Below are 25771 nucleotides of genomic sequence, written 5' to 3' on the forward strand. Positions count from 1 at the left end.
GCTCTGAGGTCGCGCGGAGGCGGGGGGAGGAGCCTGCGGACGCCCCGTCGCGTGGAGCGCGCCAGGTGAGCACGCCTGCGCAGTCGGGCCGTAAACAAGCCCGCCCCTTCTCCTCGCCGGCCTCCGCGGGGCCGACTCGCGGGTGGGAGGGGCCAGAAGGAAGGGGCGGGGGCGTGGGGGGGGAGGGAGCGAGAGCCCCGGGACGGCGCCTGCGCAGTGGGCGTGATCCGGGCACTTAGGGCAGGATGAACGCTGCTTTCCAAGATGGCGACGGAGGGAGGAGGGAAGGAGATGAACGAGATTAAGACCCAATTCACCACCCGGGAAGGTCTGTACAAGCTGCTGCCGCACTCGGAGTACAGCCGGCCCAACCGGGTGCCCTTCAACTCGCAGGGCTCTAACCCTGTCCGCGTCTCCTTCGTAAACCTCAACGACCAGTCTGGCAACGGCGACCGCCTCTGCTTCAATGTGGGCCGGGAGCTCTACTTCTATATCTACAAGGGGGTCCGCAAGGTACCGACCGGGGCGTCAGCGGGACTTGGCCCCGGCGTGGGCAGAGGCCGGGGGCAGGGCGGTGACCGCGGGGGGCCGGGGGGGCCGCCGCTCTCACTTTGGAGTGGGCCGGTAACTCCACCGGAGTGCTCCTGAGGAAGGGGGGATTCGGGAGGAGGAGGGCGGCGGCGGCGGGGGCGAGGGGCCGCGGGGTGCGGGGCTCGGCCCGGGAGGCCCCCGGGAACGTGTGGGGCCGGCTGCCGCCCCTCCGGCAGGGTTTGTCAGGTTTTGACACGGCCGGGGAGCCGGGCCTGCGAGTCCCCGGAAGAGGTGGGGGTGCCGTCTGGTCGCGGCTCGGGCCGCCTCGCCTCCCGGGGAGGGTTTGCGAGTCCGGCTCTGAGTGAGAGACCAGGGGCGGCTGGGCGCAGATGTGTAAGGCGGAACCCGGCCGGGAGGCGGAGGACTCGGTCAGAAATGGACCGGCTCGGCACCAAGGGCCGCCTCACCTGCTGCCGCACCGCCACTCACCAGGAGCCTCTTCTGCTGTTAACACTTGGCCGTTTCCAAAAAAAAGAAAACTCATCCGAGGGAGGCCGGCTGTTACTTGTCTCCGCGGAGGGAACCTTCCTCCTGAGAGATTGTTAAGGTAGGGCTCATCTTGTCCCCTACAGTATGGAAAGGGCTGAGGACCACACTTGGGAGTGGAGGAGATGTTTTCAGTGAACTGAGCTGGTTCCTAGGGATGCTGTATGAGCGTGCCCAGATCCATCCTCGTCCAACAAGTCAGACTGTATGTGCCTAGCAAGGGAGGGTATGCCTTAAAAGCTGCTTCACAAGAACCATTATTCTGGGCGGGCGATTTTAACAGTAATTCTCGCAAGCATGTAATCATCCTCTTAAAGTATCTCTTTGAAAGAAGCAACTTATTAGAACTTTTCTTTCATTGGCTACATAACTGTGTTCTCATTGAGAACTGCTTGCTTTTGAGATACGCCGTCTGGGAGTTGACTCTTGGAAAAATGAGGAAATTAATGCCCCTGCCGTCCCCGCCAGCACCTGGGCGTGGGAAAAGGTGTTAACAGATTAATTTATAAATGGTCAGTTAGTGTGAAAATAAATTGTATGTATTGAAGGGTGAGCGTTTCCCCGGATATACTGTATCCAGGAGCAGTGGGTTTTTGCTTGGTTACAAGATCTAGGAATGTGGCAGTGGTATCTCGGTGGAGCAGGTTGTCTCATTTGTTCCAGGTGAGCCTGTCTGTTAGTGTTTGCGCTAAGTGTGCTACTGTGTTTGAGGTATCCTGTTATAAATTACTGGAGGTAAATCGCTTGACTTTGTTCTCTTGTAGAATTGGAGAAGTCTGAAGTAGTTAGTAGTCTAGGAGTTGGAGTTTTTAGTCCTGCCCTCAACTTTGTCACTGACTTGTTGGGTGACCTTTGACGAGTTACTTAACTTCTATCTGCAGCTCTTTAAAAGAGAGTATTGCAGTACAGCTGTTGTGATTTTTAGTATTATGACTATAAAGAACTTTAAAGGCCCGAAACATTCAGTAGATGTAAAATACAGTTCAAATAAGTGTTAAGAGCATCTGTCAAGCAGGAGCGTTTATCTTAACATTGATGCAGTGACTGAAAGGATCAGCTTTTTCTCTGAAAATAAGTTTAGAATTTTAAGTTATTAAATTGATTTACAAAAAAATTTTTAAGTGCCTAAAAGCTAAATATATTAAGTTACTAGTGTAGACATTACCTTTAAAAATTTTTTTTCTTTTAAAGTATACTATTTCTGAAGCATTCTAGTGGCAAACTGTATCTGTACCTGGTAGCTGTGGTTTGCATCATAAAAATAGGTCTCTTGCCTGGAAGTATCATAAGGGTGCCTACTTTTAGTCCTACTCAATGAAGGATGAATTAGGAGATCTTTTCAAAACTACACAAAAAATTATTTTAAACAAGACAAATCTTAAACATATAAATTTGCCTTCAGCTGTGTAATTTACTTGAGCACATTAACTTTTCTGTAAAATTTCATTTTCATGTGGTAATATCTTGTAGATACATTTGCATTATATGTTGGGCATTTAAGCTCTTTTCTAGCCACTGTAATTTTTTTTAAAAAGCATGTCCATGAATGAGTTTGCATTTATTTTTATTTCTGAGTATAAGTGATTGTTTTTATGACTCTGTTTCTGATTTTAAAATATAGCAGATACTTTTCCTTAATTAAAAACCTTAATTAAAGGTGGATTAAACCTTAATTTAAAAACTTCAAATTTTACTTTTTGGGGTTAGGAGTTATAAATCTGTTTTTGACATTTCATTGTTTTGACTCTTTAAAAATTTTTCCTTTGGGGCATATAAAGTTTTACAACAATTAATCAGACCATTTACATAATTTAGAAGATTTAAATTGGATGAATACATTCAACTTAAATCTGACTGGATCTTTTATGTTATTAGAGTTGGTTTATAGTATAATATTAGTTTCAGGTGTAAGTCATAGTGATTCAGTATTTTTACAGATGATGCTCCATTAAAAGTATAAGATAATGGCTGTAATTCCCTGTGCCATACAGTATATTCTTGTTTCCTGTTCATTTTATGCATCGTTTGTATCTCTCATCCTGTACCCGTAACTCGCCCCTTCCACCTTCCCTCTTCCCTTTGCTAACTGCTAGTTTGTTTTATCTGTGAGTCTGTTTGTTTTACATAGATGTTTGTTTGTATTATTTTTTAGATTCCACATATAATATGTGATGTCATACAACATTTGTCTCTTTCTGACTTACGTCAACAAGTGTAATATTCCCTAGGTCCATGCACACTGCTGCAAAACTGGGTCTTTTAAAAACCTTAAATTGTGCTCTGTACTGTCATTCCTGAAAGCAGGGGTGGAGTCCTGGAGAGAGAGAGTAGATGAGGAGGTAGTCAAAGACCTAAGCTGAGGAGTGTGATCTTGGCCCCTTGAAAACACAGGTCAGTTGCTAGAGCTGAAAGGGACCTTCAGTTTATGGAGTCTCACCCCTTTGGAGAAAGCCAAGGCTAGAGAGGATTTGCAAACTGTGAATCAGTTTTTTTCTCGAGGTAAAGAATTCATGACAAAGAAGCACAACTGAATCTAAACAGCTGTCTCAGTGAGAAGAGACCAGTCCAGCTTTTTGGTTGCACAGATAACCGTATACTTCAAGCTTTTCAGAATTTACCCCAGCATTTTGCCGTGTGTAAGCTTATTGAATCTTGCAATCCTGTTAGGTAGATGAAGCATCATTTCTTTTTGGAACCAAAGTTCCGAGTAGGGTTTCTTGTGTGAAAACATCTAGTTTTATAAATTTATTTTGCTGAACTAAAAATAATATGGACACTGATTTAATACTGAGGGTAAACTCATTGTTTCAGCAAAGATTTAAGTGACTACTATGATAATAATTCTACTTGGCACGGTAATGTGGGATACCCAAAGACAAGTGAGACCCTACCCTTCTCCCCAAGAATTTTCAGCTACTAGCTTTCTTTATGGCATTCTTTGGTTTCTTTTTTTTAAAAAGAGGTTTTAGGATACAGATGCCAAGTTACTGGGCTTGTTGTACCAACTCTTTGATTTTATGGAGATCTGTTTTAGCATAAATGAGAATGCCACCACTCAGATCCCTGCTTAAGCATCACTTCTCAGCATATCCTTCTTTGAATTCCCAGTCTAGATCAGTTTTCCCCATCATATGTTTTTATAGCATCCTATACTTTGTCTTTCTAGAACTTTTCTCAATTTGTAATTCTCTATCTCTTCTAGAAACAGAGCTCTCTTAGAATAGTATGTCTTTCTGTTTTCTCTGTCTTCCTACATGAAGTAGACCCCTACAGTTAAATTTGTTGAGTGAATGACTGGGAAAAGTGTCCATGTCCATCTATGTCCTACTTTAAAAAGATCTTTAGTGACTTCCCTAGTAGTCAAGTGGTTAAGAATGTGCCTGGCAGTGCAGGGGCCCTGGGTTCAATCCCTGGTCCAGGAACTAAGATCCCACATGAACTGGAGCAACTTAGCCTTCGTACCACAACTAGAGAGAAGCCCTTGCATAGCAACAGAGGATCCTGCGTGTGGCAGCTAAGACCTGATGCAGCCGCATACATTAGTTTAAAGAAAGATCTTTAGGTGCTGGAAGATGTATTCAGTTTTAGGCCCCAAATTACCAGGTATCTATAGTAGCTCATATCTTTTAAAAGACATTTTTATTTTATTTTTTTTTTAATTTAAAAAAAAAAAACAAATTTTTTTTTTTTTTGCTGGATGACACAGCTTACAGATTCTTAGTTCCCTGATCAGGGATTGAACTCAGGTTTCTGGCAGTGAAAGAGCCGAGTCCTAACCACTGGACTGCCCAGGGATTCCCAAAAGACATTTTATTAAAAGCTGAAAGTACTTTTTCATATTTCTTTTTATTTATTGTTTATTTGGCTGCACTGGTTTTAGTTGCAACAGACTGGGTCTTCCATCTTCACCGTGGTGTGTCACAACCTGTGAGCTCTCAGTTGCAGCACGTGGGATCTAGTTCCCTGATGAGGGATCACATCTCGGCCCCCTACATTGATAGCCACCAGTCTTAGCCACTGGGCCACTAAGGAAGTCCCCTCAAAAGATGTAAATGTAAATTATTGTTAGTTGGTAACAAATTTCTCTCTCTATAACTGGGAAATTATGTAGCAAGAGTAAAGTGGTGGAAAGCGGCCAAATGGTGTAGGTTACTTTTGATTTGCTTCTGTCAAACCATGTTACCTACAAGACCTATGCGCTGTCAAACAACTTTTCAAATTTTTAAAAATTATTTTATTGAAGCATAATTGATTTGCGGTGTTGTATTAGTTTCTGGTTGGAGAAGGCAACGGCACCCCACTCCAGTACTCTTGCCTGGAAAATCCCATGGACAGAGGAGCCTGGTGGGCTGCAGTCCATGGGATCACTAGGAGTCGGACACAACTGAGCCATTTCACTTTCACTTTTCCCTTTCATCCATTGGAGAAGGAAATGGCAACCCACTCCAGTGTTCTTGCCTGGGGAATCCCAGGGACAGCGCAGCCTGGTGGGCTGCCGTCTGTGGGGTCGCACAGGGTCGGACACGACTGAAGCAACTTAGCAGCATTAGTTTCCGGTATACAGCAAAGTGATTCAGTTATACATTTATGTCTATATACTTTTTCATATCCTTTTCCATTATGGCTTATTATAGGCTCTTGAATCTAGTTCTCTGTGGAGGACCTTGTTTATCCTAATTTATGCCTTCCCAACCCCCCCCCCCTGTAAAATATTGGTTTGTTTGTGGTTGCTCTGGGCCTCTGTTGCTGTGCATGGACTTTCTCTAATTGCTTTAAGCAAGGCTGCTTTCTAGCTGTGGTGCTCTGGCTTCTTCTCTCTTCGCAGAGCGCAGGCTTTAGTACTTGCGGCTTGGAGGCTTACAGTGTGGGGGGAATCTTCCCAGACCAGCGATGAACCCACATCTCTGCCCTGCATTGGCAGGCAGATTCTTAACCACTGGGCCACCAAGGAAGTCCTCCTCCTTTTTAAATGGAATCAAATAAGTTTTTAAAGCTACACACAGAACTACTTAATATTCAAAGCAAAGAGCCTTTACATTTTGCCCGCCATCTTAAGATTCTGGGCCATAGATGTACTGTCCAGAGATTGAAACAATTCCTACAAGAGATGAAAAGTAGAATTAGATGGTGTCCAAGGCCTTTTCAGTAAAGAATCTGCCTGCAGTTCAGGAGGCCAGGGTTTGATCCTTGGTTCGGGAAGATCCCCTGGAGAAGGAAATGGCAACCCACTCCAGTATTCTTGCCTGGAGGATTCTATGGACAGAGGAGCCTGGCGGGCTGCAGTCCATGGGGTCACAAAGAGTTGGACTAAGCGACTAACACACATACAAGGCCTTTTCAGTTCTTAAGATTGTATGATTCTGTGCTCAATGAGTTTTGAATGAAAATTTGTCTTTGTATTAGGGAAATGTCTTCCTGACTTGGATTCATTGCCTACTTTTTGAATGAGAATTGGGAAGAGTGGGGTGTGTAGTGAAAGCAGGTTGAACATACAGTGATCCTAGGTCTTTATTGCTGGAAAAAGCTTGGGTACTCACCATGCTGAGATGAAGCTGGGGTCAGAAGGTCAGTTAATAATAATAGCCAAAATGTTTTTTGAGATGGAGTTATCCAGGAGAGTTATGGGTTGACTTGAGAGACAGTGAGTGTTCCGTATAGGAAATAGCAAAGTCTCTTTGTCAAAGACTGCAGGACCGCCTGCTGGTGACCGGGGCTTCCGTGTGGGAGGGAGGACTACATGCCTGGCACGGCTTTTTATCCACAGACTAGTGTTAGATACTGTGGCTTCCCTGACGGCTCAGACGGTAAAGTGGCTGCCTGCAGTGTGGGGGAGACAGGTTCGATTCCTGGGTTTTAGATACTAGATTGCTCTAAAGAAGGTCATGTTCACACCCTTCTCCCCATTTGTATTTTCACACCATTCTGCTCCCCATTTATTATTTAGAAGAGGCTTAGAAGTTCAGAATTTTTTTATATCAAATTCACTTTGAGAAATGTTATACTTCGTTTAGTAGGGGACGTATGGAATTGGATGGAAATCTTTTTTTTTCCCCATTAAGGGCCACTTAATGACTTCCGAAGTATTCATATAAAGATTAATTTATTTGACTGTAGAATCATCTGTACTGAGGGGGAAGCGTGTTAGTTTATCGCCTAAAGCAGGCTTGAGAAACTTGCACGTGATACTTTGGTTCCCTTGGCCTTGAAGAGGAGGATAGTGCTGGTACTTGGAGAGGCTCATGGGTGGATGTGAGCCGTGGGGCGACGCTCCCAGAGCGTGTCAGTGAGAGCCGGGAGCTAGGGTGAGTGTCATCCTTTCAGCAGGTATTTGTGGGCACACCTCCCAGATATGTGGTGCTAGGTCTGTTTCTGTTGTCGTTCGGTCGCTAGGTCACGTCAGCTCTTTGAGACCCCATGGACTGCAGCACGCCAGGCTCCCCTGTCCTCCACTCTCTCCAAGAGTTTGTTCAAACACATGTCCATCGAGTCAGTGCTGGGTGTAGACAAAGTCTATGCCCTCAAGAAACTTATATCACCTATGTGTATTATCACTGAGTTAATCATCTAGTAACTTTAAGTGTTTATTGTACTCTGGTAAAAACTTGAGGAAGAATCAAAACGTAGTGGATTTTCTCGCTGACTGGCTTGGCTATAGGTCTAAAGAACCAAAGTAAACGTAAAGATTTTCACAGTCTGGTATTGTCTGAGAGACCATTTTAATTTATATCTCAGCTAGGTTAGTTTGTGCAGAAATATGAAATGTGGTCCTATTTGTTATTTAGGAGTAGACATCAAAAATAGAAATAACTTTATTTGGTAGACATTCTCAATTTTAATTTTCAGTGCATTTAAAATTGAGAGTATCAATGACAGGTTATCCTCTGAACATTTGACATCTGTTTTTCATAATAGAGTTCAAGATATGTCTTGTTTTGAAAAAAGTAACCCTCATTCATCAAGTGTTTTTTGCTGAATTGCTATATACAAGTTACTACTATCTCTTGTGGGTGACGTGAAGGTAAATTAAGAAACTTGCTATCTGTACGGAGCTGGTATTTTTGTCTTGATGATTGCTCGGCACACGGCGTGAGCAGTACACGAATCCGGTGGAATTTGGGGCGAGGGTGAAGTGGAGGAGTGTTTCTTAGCCTAGTGGAAGAATTCTGAGTTGGATTTCAAATAGATGATTTGTCCTGAAATGTTGTGTACAGATCACATTTTTGTAAATTCCAAAAAATAAAAAAAGTTTTTAGCCTTATATTTCTAATTTCAGAAATGCTTTGTCTTCATTTCTGATTGACCCTTAGCTGGCAGTTACTCTTACTTTTTCTATCCCTTTCCACTCACTTATTATGCTCAGACGGTAAAGTGTCTGCCTACGATGCCAAAGATCCAGGTTTGATCCCTGGGTCAGGAAGATCCCCTGGAGAAGGAAATGGCAATCCACTCCAGTGTTCTTGCCTGGAAAATCCCATGGACTGAGGAGCCTGGTAGGCTACAGTCCATGGGGTCGCAAAGAGTCGGACACGACTGAGCGACTTCACCATCACCGTAGTTGACTTACAGTACTTTGTTTCAGGTATTCAGCAAAATGGATGTGTTACGCGTGTATCCACTGTTTTTTAGATTCTTTTCCCAGATAGGCCATCACAGAGGATTGAGTAGAGTTCTCTGTGCTGTATAAGAGGTCTCTAATAAGCTGTGTTATATTTGGTAGTGTGTATATGTCAATCACAATCTCCCAGTTTATCCTGCCCCCCAGTCTTACCTTTCAGCATTTTTACCAACTTCACTGCTTCTCTGACAATTGGTAGTTTGTAAACTGACTAATGTCAGTTCTATTTTGTGGTATGGAATTTTAAACAGTAGGGTAGATTGTATTAATGCTAAAAACAAGTCAAATCAGCCTGTGCTACATTAAAAAAATCATATTGTTCAGCTTTGTCTTTTATGTAGTGTAGTTGCTTTGCAATGTAGTTCGTCTCTTTGCTTCCCATCTAAATTCTTTGCCTGTGCTGGGCCTCTGCTGCTCTCTCTTCCTGCCGTGAGCAGGGGCTGTTCTTCCATGCAGTGCTCAGGCTTCTGGTTGCAGCGGCTTCTCTTCTTGCAGAGCTCAGGCTCAGCTGTGGTGCACGGGTGTAGTTGCTCCGCGGCGTGTGGAATCTTCCGGGATCAGGGAGCCAACCAGTGTCCTCGGCGTTGGCGGGCGGGTTCTTGTCCACTGGGCCACCAGAGAAGTCTTGTGCCACATTTAATCTTGTTTTGTAGCAGTAGGAGAATGTACTTGAAACTGTAGGTTTTTATGAGAAAGAAGCAAGAACCGTTCATGAGGAAGGAATTTTTAAGGTTTTTATATTTTTAAATTAAGAATGGGAATATTTTTCACATATTTTCAAGTAGCCACATTGTAGTTTATCCCTGTGACATTAAGCTGTTTTTCCGTCAGTTGGTTCATAGCCAGGCTCACCGTTGCAGGGGGTGGGGTGGGGTAGGGTGGGGTGTGTGTGTTCCTGCTACAACAAAACTGGTCCAGGTGCTCATTCTCTACTTTAATTTTTGTTTCAGAGGCTCTGTCTTGTCTTAATGTTTCATTTAATAAATGTTTGAGTGGTTTTGGGGGCTTTCTTGGTGGGTCCAGTGGTTAAGACTCCGAGTTTGCACTGCAGAGGATGTGGGTTTGATCGCTGGTTGGGAAACAAAGATTCCACATGCCACATGGTGGTGTCAAAAAAAATTTTTTTTTGAGTGGTTTTATGTGAGAAGCAGTATACTTGACTCTGGGAACTCAAAGACGTGTGAGTTGATCCCTGAACCCAGGAGGATTATCATCCAACCAAGGAGACAAGATATTCACACTCTTTCAAGATTCCAGTGCCTGCTCTCCATTGTTGTTGAGACTGAACCTCTGTGGTCAGGGAGCTCACAGTCCAGTAGGATGATAAATGGCTTGTTCATTCATCTAACATGTATCGGACCTGTAAGCCCAAAGACAAATAAGACATGGTCCCTGGCCCAACATGGCCATAACCAGGTGATAAGATTGATGAACGGATAGTGGTGAGATGTATGGTGTCTGCTGTTTTAGACAGTGTTCACTTATTGGCGCTTTTCTTTTTTACAGCTACAGTGTGAGGCTTGCAGGGTCTTAGTTCCCTGGCCAGGGATCGAACCCCAGGCCCTTTGCACTGAGGACACAGAGTCCTAACGACTGGGCTGCCGGGGAACTCCCTGGGGCTTCTTAATCTGCTTAGAATTTAGCAGGTGTGTCAACCTAGATGGGAAGAAAGGTTTTACATCTTTATTTCTAACTGAACTTGTAACTGAGTTTTACTGTGTTCTTCAGTTATGGACATGGGCAACAAATCACAGTGACAGACCTGTGACTTTATCGCCAGTGAAATCACAGGTGTGTGCATATCGCATTATGGTTGTTGCAGACATAGCAAGTCTCATTTATACTCATCACTTCTTGGCAATTACAGCAGTTAGTGGACCTGCTACTAGAACCCATTATTCAGTGTGAAATAAACCTTAAAAATCCTAAGTTTGTTTACTATAGTGTTACCATGTTAATATAACCGATCTGCCTGCTTTTGAGTCTTCGTTGCGCCGCTCAGGCTCTTTGCTGCCGCGCGTGGACTTTGCCCTGGTGGTGGCGTGTGGGCTCCTCGTTGCAGTGGCTTCTCTTGTGGAGCGTGGGGTTTAGAGCTCGTGGGCTTGGGAGTTGTGGCTCACGGGCTTAGTTGCCATGGGGCGTCTGGGATCTTAGTTCCCAGATCAAGGGTTGAATCCATGTCGCCTGTGTCACAGGCAGATTCTTAACCCCTGGACCACCAGGGGAGTCCCTCCTTATACTCTGCTGTATTAAAAACGTTACTATGAGGAGTCCATGGTTCAGAAAGCTTTAAGCATCCTGATCAGATAATCTTGGCTTGCCTTCTGTAGAGTATTGTGTGTGACTAAATGTGAGGAGGTACCTGGTGTCTTCTCTCGGGTGACACCTCGCTCCGTGAAGCGGTCTGTGTGGCGCCTCTGGCGGGTGGTGTTTGCTCAGCTGCTGAGTCCAGGAGTCTGCGTCGGCGGGTCTGTGTGCAGCGTTTCCTCATCCTCATGGTTCTCAGCCCTCGCTGCCCTAGATGGAGGGAGAGGTGCAGCACTGCCCACGAGGTGGGCTGTGTTTCTGTTGGATCCTGGAGCAGATGATTACAGTGTGATATTTCCTTGTCTCAAGTGCAGTGGGAACTTAGGTCTTAACAGGTTACATTTGAACTGAATTCCGATGGGTGGGCGGGCAGAAGACGGAGAGGATTCTGAACAAGGGACCTGGGAGCCCAGTGCCTAAGGATGTGGCATTTGATGGCTCCTCCTGAAAGTGCTGAGCAGCTCCTGAGGGTTGAAGCTTGTGCAGGTCTTGGGAGGACAGGATTATCTTCCTTAGTGAGTGACAGTTTAAATGTTGGATATATTCTAGCTTCTAGAACTTTCAGTATGACTTTTTAAAAGTTTTTTTTTTTTATTTTACTGTATTTTCATTGTTTTGATACTGCCTCTGCAGGAATGGATTAGTCCTGTTTTAGTTAGTCCTTACAGTTCCTGGAGTGTTATCCTCTTCCAGGACTCAAGCCATCAGATTGTGTCGTGCAGCCCTCATTGGACTCGCCCCACTTTGCTTCAGTTCTCAGTGATTCTAACTCCTGCCGCCCTGCTGCTCTCTCCAGCACACTCCTTTCTTAAACGCTGTGACTAATAGTTCTGACCTCCTTTGCCCACACGCTCTGTCCTAGCCCTGAGTGAATCCAGTTCTGCAGCAGTCGTGTTGTTATTCCCGCCATCCTGAAAGAGGAAGGGAGAACCCTTTCTGGGCCCCACCCACTCCCTGCAGGTTCTTTGTTTGGGGCAGCTTGTTGTTCAGTCGCTCAGTCCTGTCCAACTCTTTGTGACCCCATGGATGGCAACATGCCAGGCTTCCCTGTCCTTCAGTATCTCCCAGAGTTTGCTCAGACTCATGTCCATTGAGTCAGTAGTGACATCCAACCACTTTATCTGTTGTCCCCTTCCCCTCCTGCCTTGTCTTTCCCAGCATCAGGGTCTTTTCCAGTGACTCAGCTCTTCATGTCAGGTGGCCAGAGAATTGGAGCTTCAGCTTCAGCATCAGTCCTTCTGGTGAATATTCAGACTTGATTTCCTTTAGGATTGACTGGTTTGATCTCCTAGCAGTCCAAGGGACTCAAGAGTCTTCTCCAACACCACAGTTAAAAAGCACCAGTTCTTCAGCACTCAGCGTTCTCTACGGTCCAGCTCTCACATCTGTACATGACTACTGGTAAACCATGGCTTGGACTATACTGACCTTTGTCGACAAAGTAGTGTCTCTGCTTTTAATACACTGTCTAGGTTTGTCATACGTTTTCTTCCAGGGAGCAGGCGTCTTTTAATTTCATGGCTGCAGTAGTTTTGGAGCCCAAGAAAATAAAGTCTGTCACTGTTTCCATTGTTTTCCCATCTATTTGCCATGAAGTGATGGGATCGGATACCATGATTTTAGTTTTTTGAATGTTGAGCTTTAAGCCAGCTTTTTCACTCTCCTCTTTCATCTTCATCAAGAGGCTCTTTAGTTCCTTTTCAGTCTCTGCAATAAGGGTGGTGTCATCATATCTGAGGTTATTGGTATTTCTTCTGGCAATCTTGATTCCAGCTTGTGCTTCATCCAGCCCAGCATTTCGCGTGATGTACTCTGCATAGAAGTTAAATAAGCAAGGTGACAATATGCAGCCTTGACGTACTCCTTTCTCAGTTTTGAACCAGTCTTGTTCCATGTCCTATTCTAACTGTTGCTTCTTGACCTGTCTACAGGTTTCTCAGGCGGCAGAGATAAGGTGTCTGATATTCCTACCTCTTTTAAGAATTTTCTAGAGTTTGTTGTGATCCATACTGTCAAAGGCTGTAGTGTAGTCAATGAACCAGAAGTAGATGTTTTTCTGTAACTCTTGCTTCTTCTATGAGTCAATGGATGTTGGCAATTTGATCTCTGGTTCTTCTGCCTTTTCTAAATCCAGCTTGAATATCTAGACATTCTCGCTTCAGGTACTGTTGAAGCCTAGCTTGGAGAATTTTGAACATTACTTTGCTAGCATGTGAGATGAATGCAACTGTATGGTAGTTTGAACATTCTTTGGCATTGCCTTCTTTGGGATTGGAATGAAAACTGACCTTTTCCAGTCCGATGGCTACTGCTGAGTTTTCCAAATTTCCTGATGTATTGAGTGCAACACTTTCACAGCATCATCTTTTAGGATTTGAAATAGCTCAGCTGGAGTTCCATCACCTCCACTATCTTTGTTCACAGTGATGCTTCCTAAGGTCCACTTAACATTGCTCTCCAGGATATCTGGCTCTAGGTGAGTGATCACAGCATCGTGATTATCTGGGTCATTAAGATCATTTTTGTATAGTTCTTCTGTGTATTCTTGCCACCTCTTCTTAATATCTTCTGCTTCTGTTAGGTCCATACTGTTTCTGCCCTTTATTGAGCCCATTTTTGCATGAAACTTGGTGTCTCTGATTTTCTTGATGAGATCTCAGCCCCATTTCTCAGCTACTTCTTGGGCTTCCCTGGTGGCTCAGATGGTAAAGAATCTGCCTGCAATGTGGGAGACCTGAGTTCAATCCGTGGGTTGGGAAGATCCTTTGGAAGGAGGGCATGGCAACCCACTCCAGTATTCTTGCCTGGAGAATCCCGGTGGACAGAGGAGCCTGATGGCCTACAGTCCATGGGGTCACACAGAGACTGAGCCACTAAGCCCGGCTTACTGGAAGGCTCCTCTAGTCGTCTGGACCCTTCAAAGTGTGGTTCGCAGACCAGCACCATCAGTGTTGTCACCTGGGAGCTTGTTGGGCTTCAGAATTGTGTCCCACTCCAGACTTAACTGAGTCAAACTCTGCCTTTCACAAGAGTCCCTAGGTGACTCAAGGGCTTTCCTCCTGACTCAGTTGGTAGAGAATTCACCTTCAGTGCAAGAGATGCAAGTTCGATCCCTGGGTCAGGAAAATCCCCTGGAGAAGGAAATGGGAACCCACTCCAGTGTTCTTGCCTGGAAAATTCCATGGACACCAGCGTCTGACGGGCTACAGTCCACGGAGTCACAAGAGTTGGACACGACTGAGCAACTGAACCACTGGGTGATTCGTGTGCTCACTAAAGGTGAAGAGGTGGTGGTCGGCACAGCTTTCTCCATGTCTTCCACTATCTCTTCACACTTAATCCAGTCAAACTAGTGTATCTTCCCGCCCTCTGTTGTAAGTGTCCAATTCACTGGGATTTTTTTTTTTTTAGTTAATTTACTATGTTGTGCAACTATTACTATAATCCACTTTCAGTACCTCAGAGATTGTTTTAAATTTTAATTTTGTGTAAGTTTCAGTCGGAGCTTCCCAGGTGGTGCAGTGGTAAAGAATCTGCCTGCTGATGCAGGAGCGTCGGGTTTGATCCCTGGATCAGGAAGATCCCCTGGAGTAAGAAATGGCAACCCATTCCAGTATTCTTGCCTGGAACATTCCATGGACAGAGAAGCCTGGCGGGCGCAGTTCAAATGGGGTTGCAAAGAGTTGGGCACGACTGAGCACACACATAGTTAGTCGCAGAGTTTCAGTTCTGCTGCTGCTGCTGCTGTTGCCGCTGAGTCACTTCAGTCGTGTCTGACCCTGTGCGACCCCATAGACTGCAGCCCACCAGGCTCCTCCGTCCGTGGGATTTTCCAGGCAAGAGTACTGGAGTGAGGTGCCATGGCCTTCTCCCTCAGTTATGCTAGGTGAGTAAATTCTGAGGCCTGCTGCACAGTGCAGTGACTGTAGTTAGCAGTACAGTATTGTGTGCGTCAGAATTTGTTAAGAGGGTAGATCTCATATTAAGTGTTCTTACCGAAAAAAACAAAAATGAAGTGACACAAGGAAGTGTTGAGATGTGTTAGGTGTGTCCGTTACCTTGATTGTGGCGTGGTGGTATGGGTTCCTGCATGCGTCCATGCAGGAAACGCTGGTTCAGTTCCTGGGTCAGGAAGATGGATCCACGGGAGAACATTCTTGGGCTTCCCTGGTGGCTCCGCTGGTAAAGAGTCTGCCTGCAATGCAAGAGGCCTGGGTTCGATCCCTGGGTTGGGAAGATCCCCTGGAGAAGGCTACCCAAGCTCATCAAACTGTAAATGTTTAACACGTGCAGTTCTTTGTATGTCAATTATACCTTTATAAAGCTGTCAGAAATACATTTATTTTTACATTTTAATTATTAGTAGTAAAACGTTTACTGCCTCTAATATCAAAACTATAAAACATGATTATGTTCAGAGACCTCTAGCTTCCAATTCTTTCTGACCCCTTACTCCATTCCCTTCCTCTCCCTATAATCATTTTATTCGTTTCTGACCTATCCTTCTGTTATAATAAGAATAAGATGACATTCGAGCAGAGGTCTGAAGGAATTGAGGGAACCTACTGGGTATGGTACTTTGCATCTTTGTTTTTTGCTTAACGATACATACTGGAGATCTTTCCGTATTAGTAAATCGAGAGCTTCACTCTTTCTCGTCATTGCTTTATACTCCATGCTGTGGGTGTACCCTGATTTATTTAACCAGATGACTCTCGACTCTTCATGGTTTTAAGTTACAGATAAGGCTGCAGTGAACGACTTTGCATGTGCATTAATTTGCAGGGAGGCAGGTGTGTTTGTAGTATTTCCAGAAGAGATGCTTCTGAGTCAGAGGGTAAACCTGGACATGTTTTTAATGAATGTGCATGTTTTCCATAGGTGTCGTCAAGCCTCCATAGGGAGGGCCTGTACTGATTTATACTGTAGCACAGCCTCACCAGCAGTGTGTCCCCAGACTTCTGCATTTGATATGATAGGTGAGAAATTAGTATGTTTTCTCTCTCCTTATAGCAAGTGAGGTTGAACATCTTTCTATATATTTAGGGTGAAATAGATTTCCTGTTCTGTGAACTGTTTCATATCCCTTACCCATTTCTCTTTTGGGTTTTTGAACATCTTGTTTTTCGTAAAAGGGGAGTTCCTTATACATTAAGGAGGTTAGTCCTTTGTCTGTGATAATAAATTAACAGGTTTTTTTTTTCTTTTCAGTTTGTCATCTGTCTTGTCACTTTGCTTAAGGATGTGTATTTGTTTTTGCAGTAAAGAATTTTTATATTTTTGCAGTTAAGTTTATAAATCTGTAAACTTCCTTTCATAATTTTAAGCCACAGTTTTATTATTTAGGTGTTAACCAGTTGCAATTCTCCAAAGTTTAAATAAGAGGGAAAGTTTACATTTTAAAATTTAGGTTTAATAAGACTATGCTGGAAGCAAGAGATGAACATCAGAGTGTGTTGTACAAGAAACTGATTATCTATAGATAATGATTCACCAGTGATTTTAGGGTTTAGCGTACCTTGGATATATTATAATGGTAGGTATGTTTTGTTTTGCAAGTAACAGGAAGCCAAACTCATGTTTAAACTTTAAAGGGGGATGTATTGGCTTATGATACTGAAAATTCCAGGGATAAGGTGGATTTCAGGTGTGGATTGATTGGGGCACCAGCTCCGTTTTGCTGAGCGTCTGTGTATTTTGCATTCTACTGTGTGTCATCCTGGCAGAATATTGATAGGGGTTCTAGGCTTCAGATTTCTGTCCCGCATGGCCCACAGTGAGAGCCAACATCCAGGATGAGAATAAACAATTTTAAGCACTTTCTCAGAATAAGGATAATTGTTTCATAGAAGCCTCCAGCAAACCTCCTTTGACTCCTTGCCCCAAACTGGGTTACCAGCTCATTCTTGAGGCCAAGAAAATAAGCAGTGTTCAGTTGGGAGTCCTGACTGACTCACGACTTTCTTAAGGGGGTTGGATGATATGATGCCTTGATTGCTCTGGAGCTGCAGTATGAGTAGATCCCAGACAGGAGAATAGGTCTTCAGACAGATAAAGGCTGGGCAAGCAAGAGATGCAGGCCACACTGAAGTCAGGTGACGCAGACGTAGTGGGCACAGCTCTTCGCTCTGGAGAAGAGCCCACAGTGGGATGAGTCAGGAAAGCAAGGCGCACAGCACACTGCAGCTGCACGCTGAGCGCGGCCTGGGCTGCGCCGTATTTCTGCGCGCTCTAGAAACCTCTGTTTCCCTTGCTCTCACTGTTTGACTGTTAGGAGTGTCCTCCACCTTTTCACAGTGTTGATTTTTGTATGAATCTTTGTCTCTTCCACCAAATGGTGAATCTTGAGGGCAAAAACCATCTTCTTCATCTTATGTCCGTTGCAGTGCCTGTAATTGTTGTTCAGCCAGTCACTCGTGTTTAGTTCCTCTCACTTTCTGCCATTAGGGTGGTGTCATCTGCATATCTGAGGTCATTGGTATTTCTCCTGGAAATCTTGATTCCAGCTTGTGCTTTATCCAGCCCAGCGTTTCTCATGATGTACTCTGCATATAAGTTAAATAAGCAGGGTGACAATATACAGCCTTGACGTACTCCTTTCCCAATTTTGGACCAGTCAGCTGTTCCATGTGTGGCTCTAACTGTTGCTTCTTGTCCTGCCTATAGCTTTCTCAGGAGGCAGATAAGGTGATCTGGTAGTCCCATCTCTTTAAGAATTTTCCATGGTTTGTTGTGATCCACACAAAGGCTTTAGCATAGTCAATTAAGTAGATGTTTTTCTGGAAGCCTATACATGGTAGGCACATTGTGTTCAATTTTAAATGAATGAGTTGGTTGAAATTGCCCTCTGCTAAGGACTTACTGGAGTAAATTCAGTAATCTCTCAAAATCCCTGTCACAAGACAGGCCTGGGCCGTGTTTGCTGCCAGAGCTCACAGAGGTAGGCCTGCCAACCCCATTTGCATTGGTTGAGAGGCTCTTAGAAATCAGTCACAGCCTCGGATCTTGTGCTGCTAGAGTTCTTCCAGGCCAACCCAGGCGGCAGTTGTCTGGTGTCTTGATTGCCTGGAGCTTGTTTTGTTCGGAAGCAACCACTTCCTTGTCCTGGTGTCTTGGAGAAGTGCTCACACTCTCCCTTCCAGTCCCTTATGCCCCATTTAATTCTAGGAATTACACAACTCCTTCCATTTTTTTTTTCCCCTTCTGGATTTTGGAATAGGTAGGTGTACAGGTAGCTAGGAAAACTGAGGGTAATATTAGCTCAGCTATTAAAAAATAATGGGGGTTGTTCTTGGGGCTTTCCTTGGTGTGGCTGCAGTTTGCAATCCGGGAGATCTCAGAGGGTGCGGCGCAGGTTGAGCTGGAAAGGCTCCGTCAAGTCCCTGCACAGCAGGCTCTGGATTAGTCCTCCGTCCAGTTGCCATCCCTCCTGGCGTCCCTCTGGAGTCTCTGCCTTTGGACTCAGGCCACCCTTCTCTGTCTTCCTTGTGGCCACGAGCTGCCTGCCTTGCTGTCTGCTCATTGAACGCCTTGGTGCCTGCCTCGCAGCCTCCCTTTCCACTCCAGTTCTGGCCACCATCCCGGGCGGTTTCCTGTCACCCATCAGGCACTGTGGTGCCTCGGTGTCTTGCCTTACGTGTCCACCTCTGGCACTCCCTTCCAAAGTGACACTCTGAGTCTTGTCATCAGCTGAAACAGCTTTAGCTCCAGAAGCACTAATCCAGATGGAAACAGCTGTCCTTCTGCCCCAGTGTGACCTTGGCTCCCACTTCTTTGCTTTCTCCAGCATATAGGTTACTCAGCGGCACACTGCCAAAACCGGTGCACGCCATGCAGCCCAAAACTTTGTTGACCTCTCAACAGCAGTGGACACAGTTGATTGTCTTCTCTCCATTGAAGCCCTCCTTGTCTTGCATGACACTGTTAACCGTGACTCTCTTTCTCTTTCTCTGGACCATGTCTGTCTGGCCACGCTGGTCCACCTTTGTCTGCTCCTTCTGTGCTTCCTAGCCTCTAACTGGGCTTCCCTGTGGCTCAGGCCTGTTCTTTTCCTTTTCTTACTCCCATGATATGGACTGCAGATACTTCTCTGTATCTTTTGTTCCTAAAATTGTTTCTGCCTTTTCTCACCACCCGCCAAAGGAAAAAGTATTTATTGCAACAAGTTAATCCAGTGGGTATTCCCCAGGGAGCAGAATCTGTTTGGTAAGGCAGTTAAACAGATGGGGGCTTTCCTTGGTGTGGCCTGCGCTGCAGCAAAGCCGGGTCTCTGTCCCTGTCCCCTCTGGAGCCTCCGTGGTGGTGGCTTCTGCCAGTTGCTCCTCCTGCTCTGCTGCCGTCAGCTTCCCAGGCCGTCTGTCAGCCGGCATGGTGGGCTGTGGGTGGACTGTGGCCCCTCTGCAGAGCGGGGCCTGCCCTGGAGTTGCTGGGCTGCCTGTGCTCCCGCCATTCGTGGGCAGTCCCTGGCCGCAGTCACCAGCTGCAGCTGCACCCCCCGTTCATACTTTACCTTTTTTCTTGAACAAACTTGTAAGAGTTTGTCAAGTTTTGTTTCACAGAATCGGGTATTTCTTTGCTTTCTGGTTTTGTTTTTTTTTTTTTTTGCTTTCTGTTTTTTATTAATAAGATCTATCTTTATCTCCTTTGTTTTCTTTGTACTTTCTCAAGATTTCTGGCTTGAAAACATAGGTTATTAGCCTTGCTTTTTAGTGATGTGCTCAAACTGTAGAATTCCCTCCTAAGCGTTACTTTGTCGCCCGTGCGTTATGCATGTGGTGACACCATCGCCATCCCTGCCACCCACAGACTGCAGCCCGCCAGTCTCCTCTGTTCATGGGATTCTCCAGGCAAGGATCCTGGAGTGGTTGCCATGCCTTCTTCATCATTGTCATTAAGATCTTAAGTATTTTGTTATTTCCATTTTTATTTCCTCTTTAACCCTGAATTTCTAAACAGGCATTTTAAAGTTTCTATTCATGGTGTTTAGTTTTGCTATTAATTAACTTATTCTCATGATATCGTCATAGAATATATATATATTTTTAATATCAGTTACTTGTAATGATCTTTTTTCCTTGTAACCTAGTTAAAATGTTTCATGTATTTTTAAAAGAATGTGTATCCTCTATTTGTTAGGCTCAGGGTGACATATCTCTGTATGTGTGTTTGATAAAGGTTTTAATGCTGTTCACATTGCCCATATCTTTACAGTTATTATGATTGCTTTATTTATCAATTTTTGATAGATGTGCGTTAAACATCTCACTGTGATACTCTGTTTTCAGGATTGGAAATTCTGTTTCCAAAATTCTGTTTTGAGGGTTGGAAAATCAGTTATTTTTGTTAATATTGGCACGGAATGTTTTCCTATCCCTTATTTTCATCTTTTTTATGTAGATTTGTTTTTGATGTTTTGGTCCTTTGAAATCTTTCTTGTTTCATCGTTATCTGTGACGCTTTCTTCTCTTTCTCTCTTCCTCTCTCCACCTACTTTGTCAGGAATTTCTGTTGGTTTTATCTCCAAAACAGGTCTTGAGTACATCTGCTCTTGTTTTCACCGCCTTCACTCATCTCACCCGGGCACGTGCAGCCTTCTGACTGGTCTTTTCTGTGGCGGGGCTGCCTCGCCAGGGTTTGCGGGGTCGTAGTTCTGACCTGCACCCCGCAGGGCATGCGAGGTGTCCTAACCACCGGCCCTGGGCGGGCCCCTGGCTGGGCTTTTGCTTTGCTCTTGCTCCCCTCATTTATTCTCTGTGCAGTAGCCTGAGTGATCTTTAAAAATGTAAATCTGATTGTTGCTCCCAGGCTTAAAATATTTCAGTGTTAAAATGTGTCCACTGGTTCTTGTTGCTTTTAGCATGAAGAACAAAATTATTAACATGGCCCCCTGGGCCCTGCATGAGCCAGCTCTAGCTTACCTCATCATCCTCTGTCCCCTTGGCTGTATCTGTCTGACTCATTGGCATGCCTGTTAATTCTTAGGACCAGCTTTACCTTCTTGCCACAGATTCTTCCTGTATGCCAGCTCCCTATGCACGGAATGCTTCCACTCCCTGCCCCTTCACCTGTTCACTTCCTCCTCCTTGAACCTTACCTCACACGTCCTTTTCTTCCAGGCCTCTTACCCTCACAGCTGACGAGGCCAGGCCTCCTGTTATCCCCTACTAGGCCTTTCATCTTTCTAGCACGTCACAATCATTCAAAGGAAAACTGATTTTGAAATTTAATGTGCCTCTTCTTCCCACCACGTAAACTAGATTGTGAACTCAGCAGGGCTGACTTCATCTAATTCATTCCTAAACCCCCATGTCTCAGTGCCTTTGATGCGGTAAAGGCAGTCTACAAATACTTGAAAGATTGGATAAATGTGTAAATGACTGTCGTGTGTATTGACAGTGGGTAGATTATGGTAAGCGCGTTGTCTTGGATGTAGTTGGCACTTGGTTAAATACTCTGCTCTTTCTCATCATGTTTTGTGAGATGTATTTAAAGAACAGCAAGCTGTACGCATCTCACTCTAAGTTAGTACTATCTCTTCCCCCTTCGTCCACACGCACCTTACCTGACCGCTGGCAACGGGTACAGGCAGGAAAACAATTGAGAATCCTGTTCAGTGTAAAGGGTTTTGTTTTAGATTTATTTTCTTTCCTTATTTTGGCTGTGCTGGTTCTCCGTCGCCTGCAGGCTCTCCTCTGGCTGCGGTGAGTGGAGTCCTCCCTCCAGGCGTCTCTCGTGGAGCGTGGGCTCCAGGCACGTGGCCTCAGTAGCTGTGGCGCGTGGCCTTGGTTGCTCTGTGGCGTGTGGGACCTTCCCAGACCAGGGGTTGAGCCCCTGTTCCCTGCACTGGCAGGCGGACCACTGGACCACAGGGAAATCCCCAGAAGGTTTTCTTAGAAGGAGAGTCTGCTGATCATTCAAATTACTAATGAGTTTGTCCTGTAGGAGATTTTCCTTCATTGGCAGCAGTAAAAAGGAAAGATTTTTTTCTCCCTTTAAAGTTAAAAGTAAGATATGTTTATGGTAGAAAATTTGAAAATATCAAGGAAGAAAAAAAGCCCTTATCCCACCTGTTAATATTTTGGTGTTTTTCCTCCCAGTCCCTTTTTAGGTGCTCAGTTATATATTTTAAGCATAATTGAGGTCCCTAGTACCTAATATTGTGCCTGGCGCAGTGTAAATGCCCATTAAGTATTTAGAGAATGTACCCAGGTGTGTGTTCTGTTTGGTATGTGGCTACGAATTGCTTCTTGTTGATGGTATTTATAACCCATTTTAGAGTGTTGAGCTTTGTGTGAGTGTGAGCCTTTTTTAAAAAACGACCCTGTTAAGATCATGGTGAACAGTTGCTTGGGCTAACACTTCGGAGTCGCCTGTGGCTTCTTTCTCCTAGTCTCCTTCCAGCTCTTCAGTAGTCTGTTGGCTCTGCCTTAAACTAATGTCCAGAACCTGATCACTCCCCATCTCCACAACCACCTTCCTAGTTTCACGAAACAACGTCTCTCATTTGGATCGTTGCAGTGGGCTCCCTGCGTCTGCCCTTGCCCCTAACAGTCTCTTCTCCCAGTGGCAGCAGAGCAGGCTTCTAAACAGTATCGGTCAGAACACATTTCTCCTCTGTTTAAATGTCTGATGCTTTTCCATGTCACTTAGAATAAGACCTTCATTCTTCAGTGCGATCTGGCACCTCCTCCCTCCCCCCATACCCATGAGGTTTCCCGCCACTCTCTCTATCACCCCCCTCCATTCTGCGCCTTGAATAGGACCCTTTCCACCCTCCGAGGCATTGTGCGTGCTGTTCCTCCTGAGAGGAATCCTTTGAGTTCCTTCTGCCCGCCTCAGGCAGCCACCGGGCTGGCTCCCTCACTTCTTCACGTCTCTGCCCACGTGTCTTCCTGTCAGAGAAGCTTTCTGTTACCTCTCCCCAGAAGGGCTCTGTAATCACCCTTCCCCTCAGTCCCACCTCTCCCCTTCCTGGACTGGGCTTTCTTCATAGCCTTTTCCACTCTCTGATACTTCTTTTGAGTAGTTGCTTACTGGCGGTGTCCCTCCTGAGTCCACGGGAGGAGGGCTTTATTCTCTCTTCGCTGAGACTTGGTGCCTAAAGCAGTGCTTGGCGCATGTGGAACTCAGTAACTGCATAGTGAAAGGAGTTTATTTTCTCAGGTAACTTAGTGAGAAAATCTTCATTGAGAACATAGGTACTTCATTTAGGAATAGGAACATTTAGAACATCACCCCAGTGCTATTTACAGTTGCCAGGACATGGAAGCAACCTAAATGTTTATCAACAGATGAGTGGATAGAGATGTGATGTATATATTCATACGCATATACAATGGAACAGTACCCAGCCATAAAAGAAGAATGAAGTAATGCCATTTGCAGCAACATGGAAGTACCTAGAAATTGTCATACTAAGTGAAGTAAGTTAAAAAGAAAAAGATAGCATGTGATAGCGCTGATTTATTTACAAAACAGAAACATACTCACAGACTTAGAAAACACAGTTGTGGTTGCCAAAGGGTAGAGGTGCGGTGGGTGATAAATCAGGAGTGTGGGATTAACATTCACACCCCGTGTGCTTAGTCACTCAGGCCTGGCTGACTCTGTGGCCCCATGGACTGTAGCCTGTCAGGCCCTCTGCCCGTGGAATTTCCCAGGCAAGAACACTAGAGTGGGTTGCCATTCTCTTCTGCAGGGGGTCTTCCTGACCCAGGGATCAAAGCCGGGTCTCCTGCATTGCAAACGGATTCTTCACCATCTGAGCCACCAGGGAACACCACTGTGTGTGAAATAATCAGCAGGGACCTGTGTAGCACAGGGAGCTCTGCTATTTTATAGTGGTCCAGATGGAAAAGAGCCTCAGATGGGGTTGGGGGGGGGTGAGGGGGGTATGTGTGTGAGGAGGGGGTGTGTGTGAGGGGGGGGTGTGTGTGTGTGGGTGGGTGTGTGTAAACTGAATCATTTTGCTCTACCCCTGAAATTAACATATTGTAAATCAATTATACTCCAGTATAAAGTAAAAATAAAAACCATAGGCATTATGACATCTCATAGGCATATTTTATCTTTTATATAGGTAATGCGTGCACATGACTCAAAGCACACGTGGCACACAGTGAAAGGTCTCTCATACCCTGTCCCCTAGCCACCTTGTCCCCAGTCTCAAAAGTAACCAGTGTTAAGTTCATGTGTATATTTCCAGAGACAGCCTGTGGTTCTACATGTAAAATCACAGGCATATTCCTGCCTCCTTAAAAGGAAGATGTGACTTTTAGCATCTGTGCTGTTTGCTACCTTCTTTCTGGTTTGTTTGCTTTATACAGTGTATTTTGGAGATTTTTCCTTGTCAGCATGTAAAGCTCTGTATTTGTGAACAGCTGCGCAGCATCCCGCTGTATGGCTCTATTGTAGCTCCTTCTTTGATGAACACTGAAGTTGTCTCCAGCCTTTAGCTGTTGCAACTATGCTGCAGTAAATATCGATAACCTTGTGTATATATCATTTGCCATGTTGCTAGTATTTGAGGAATAAATTCCTGTGAGTGGAATTGCTGGATCAAAGAATGGGTGTGTGTTCTTTTTACGGACACAGCTCATCTTCCACAGGTTATACCAGTTTCTGCCTCTGGCATAGTGTGCTGTTACTTGATCGTTGCCAGTTTGACAGGTGAAAAGTGATGTAAGTGTCATCATATATTTAACTCGTTTGTATTTTCTGTGAGTTGTCCATGTCCTGTGCCCATTTTTCTACTAGGATTTTGGTCTTTCTTTTGTTAAAAATTGACTTGTAGAAGCTTTCTTTTATGTAAAATTGGCCTTCAATTTGTGATCTCAGTTGCAAACATTTGGTTCCATTGGCCAGTTGTTTTCTGATTTTGATCATGGTGGTTTTTCCTAGGTAGAAATTTTATCTTTTACAGGAAAACATACTCATCTTTTCTGGTATGGGTTTGGGGTCATACCTAGCCCTTATAATTTTAATTTTTAAAAGCTTCATGATGTCTTCTTATACTTCTGAGGTTTCATTATTTATGTTTGCTATCTCTTTGGTACTGCTCAAGTTTTTTCTGGAATAAGATGTGAGACGGAGTTTCAACCCCTTTTATTTATTTTAAAATCTTAGAATTTGTAGAATTTCTTACCATCTTACTTGAGAAATTATCTGTCAGCAGTTTTCTGCTGAACTGTGAATGGATCATGTTGACCTGTGTAATTTTTCGTTATAAACTGTAGTTATCATTATTATTATTTTTTTTTTTTGGCCATACCACGCAACTTGGTTCCCTTAACCAGGGATTGAACTCGGGCCCTCAGCCATGAAAGCGTGGAGTCCTACCTGCTGGACCTCCAGGGAATCTCCAGGTTGTAGTTATCTTTGTCTTACCAGTGTGGACCTAAAATAATGATTGAGATTCAGTCTATTGGTGAGCACTGTTTTGAGATAAATTTTGTAGAATTTTCAATTGGTAAGTAAAGGTAATGATTAGTAATAATAGATGTAGTGATAGCTAATTAATATTATGTACTACACCTAAGGAACATGTTTAGTAAATGACTTAAAACTAAAGAAATAAGAGATTTTATTCCCTCATTTGAGTGAATCATGTTTGAGATCTCTTCACTGCCTTGATTAATGCCTGGCTCTGCCAAGTTAATAAATAAGAGTTTACTGGGGCTTGATTCTTGTATCTCATAGACTTCCATTATGGACCGTCGTCGTGCAGAGTGACAGTCCTGAAGATCCTGGCTGTAGTGCCAGAGGAGGCTTTGG

The 25771-nt window shown here is 44.6% G+C and overlaps 1 protein-coding gene across 7 annotated transcripts in view; it reads left to right on the plus strand.

Annotated features, from left to right (window-relative positions):
* The first annotated feature begins 264 nt into the window (after window positions 1-264).
* The window catches only part of WDR20 (WD repeat domain 20), a 66013-nt gene continuing 40506 nt past the window's right edge, over window positions 265-25771 (plus strand). For 5 of the 7 annotated variants that reach the window (XM_068990904.1, XM_068990905.1, XM_068990908.1 and 2 more), the window contains exon 1: window positions 265-513. In XM_068990904.1, coding sequence (XP_068847005.1) covers window positions 265-513 — 249 coding nt within the window. Of the gene's footprint in view, window positions 550-25771 lie in introns of all 7 variants that reach the window. The other 2 variants (XM_068990906.1, XM_068990909.1) reach the window with 2 other exon arrangements.

This window comes from Capricornis sumatraensis, chromosome 19 (assembly GCF_032405125.1).
Source record: "Capricornis sumatraensis isolate serow.1 chromosome 19, serow.2, whole genome shotgun sequence".
Taxonomy (NCBI): domain Eukaryota; kingdom Metazoa; phylum Chordata; class Mammalia; order Artiodactyla; family Bovidae; genus Capricornis; species Capricornis sumatraensis.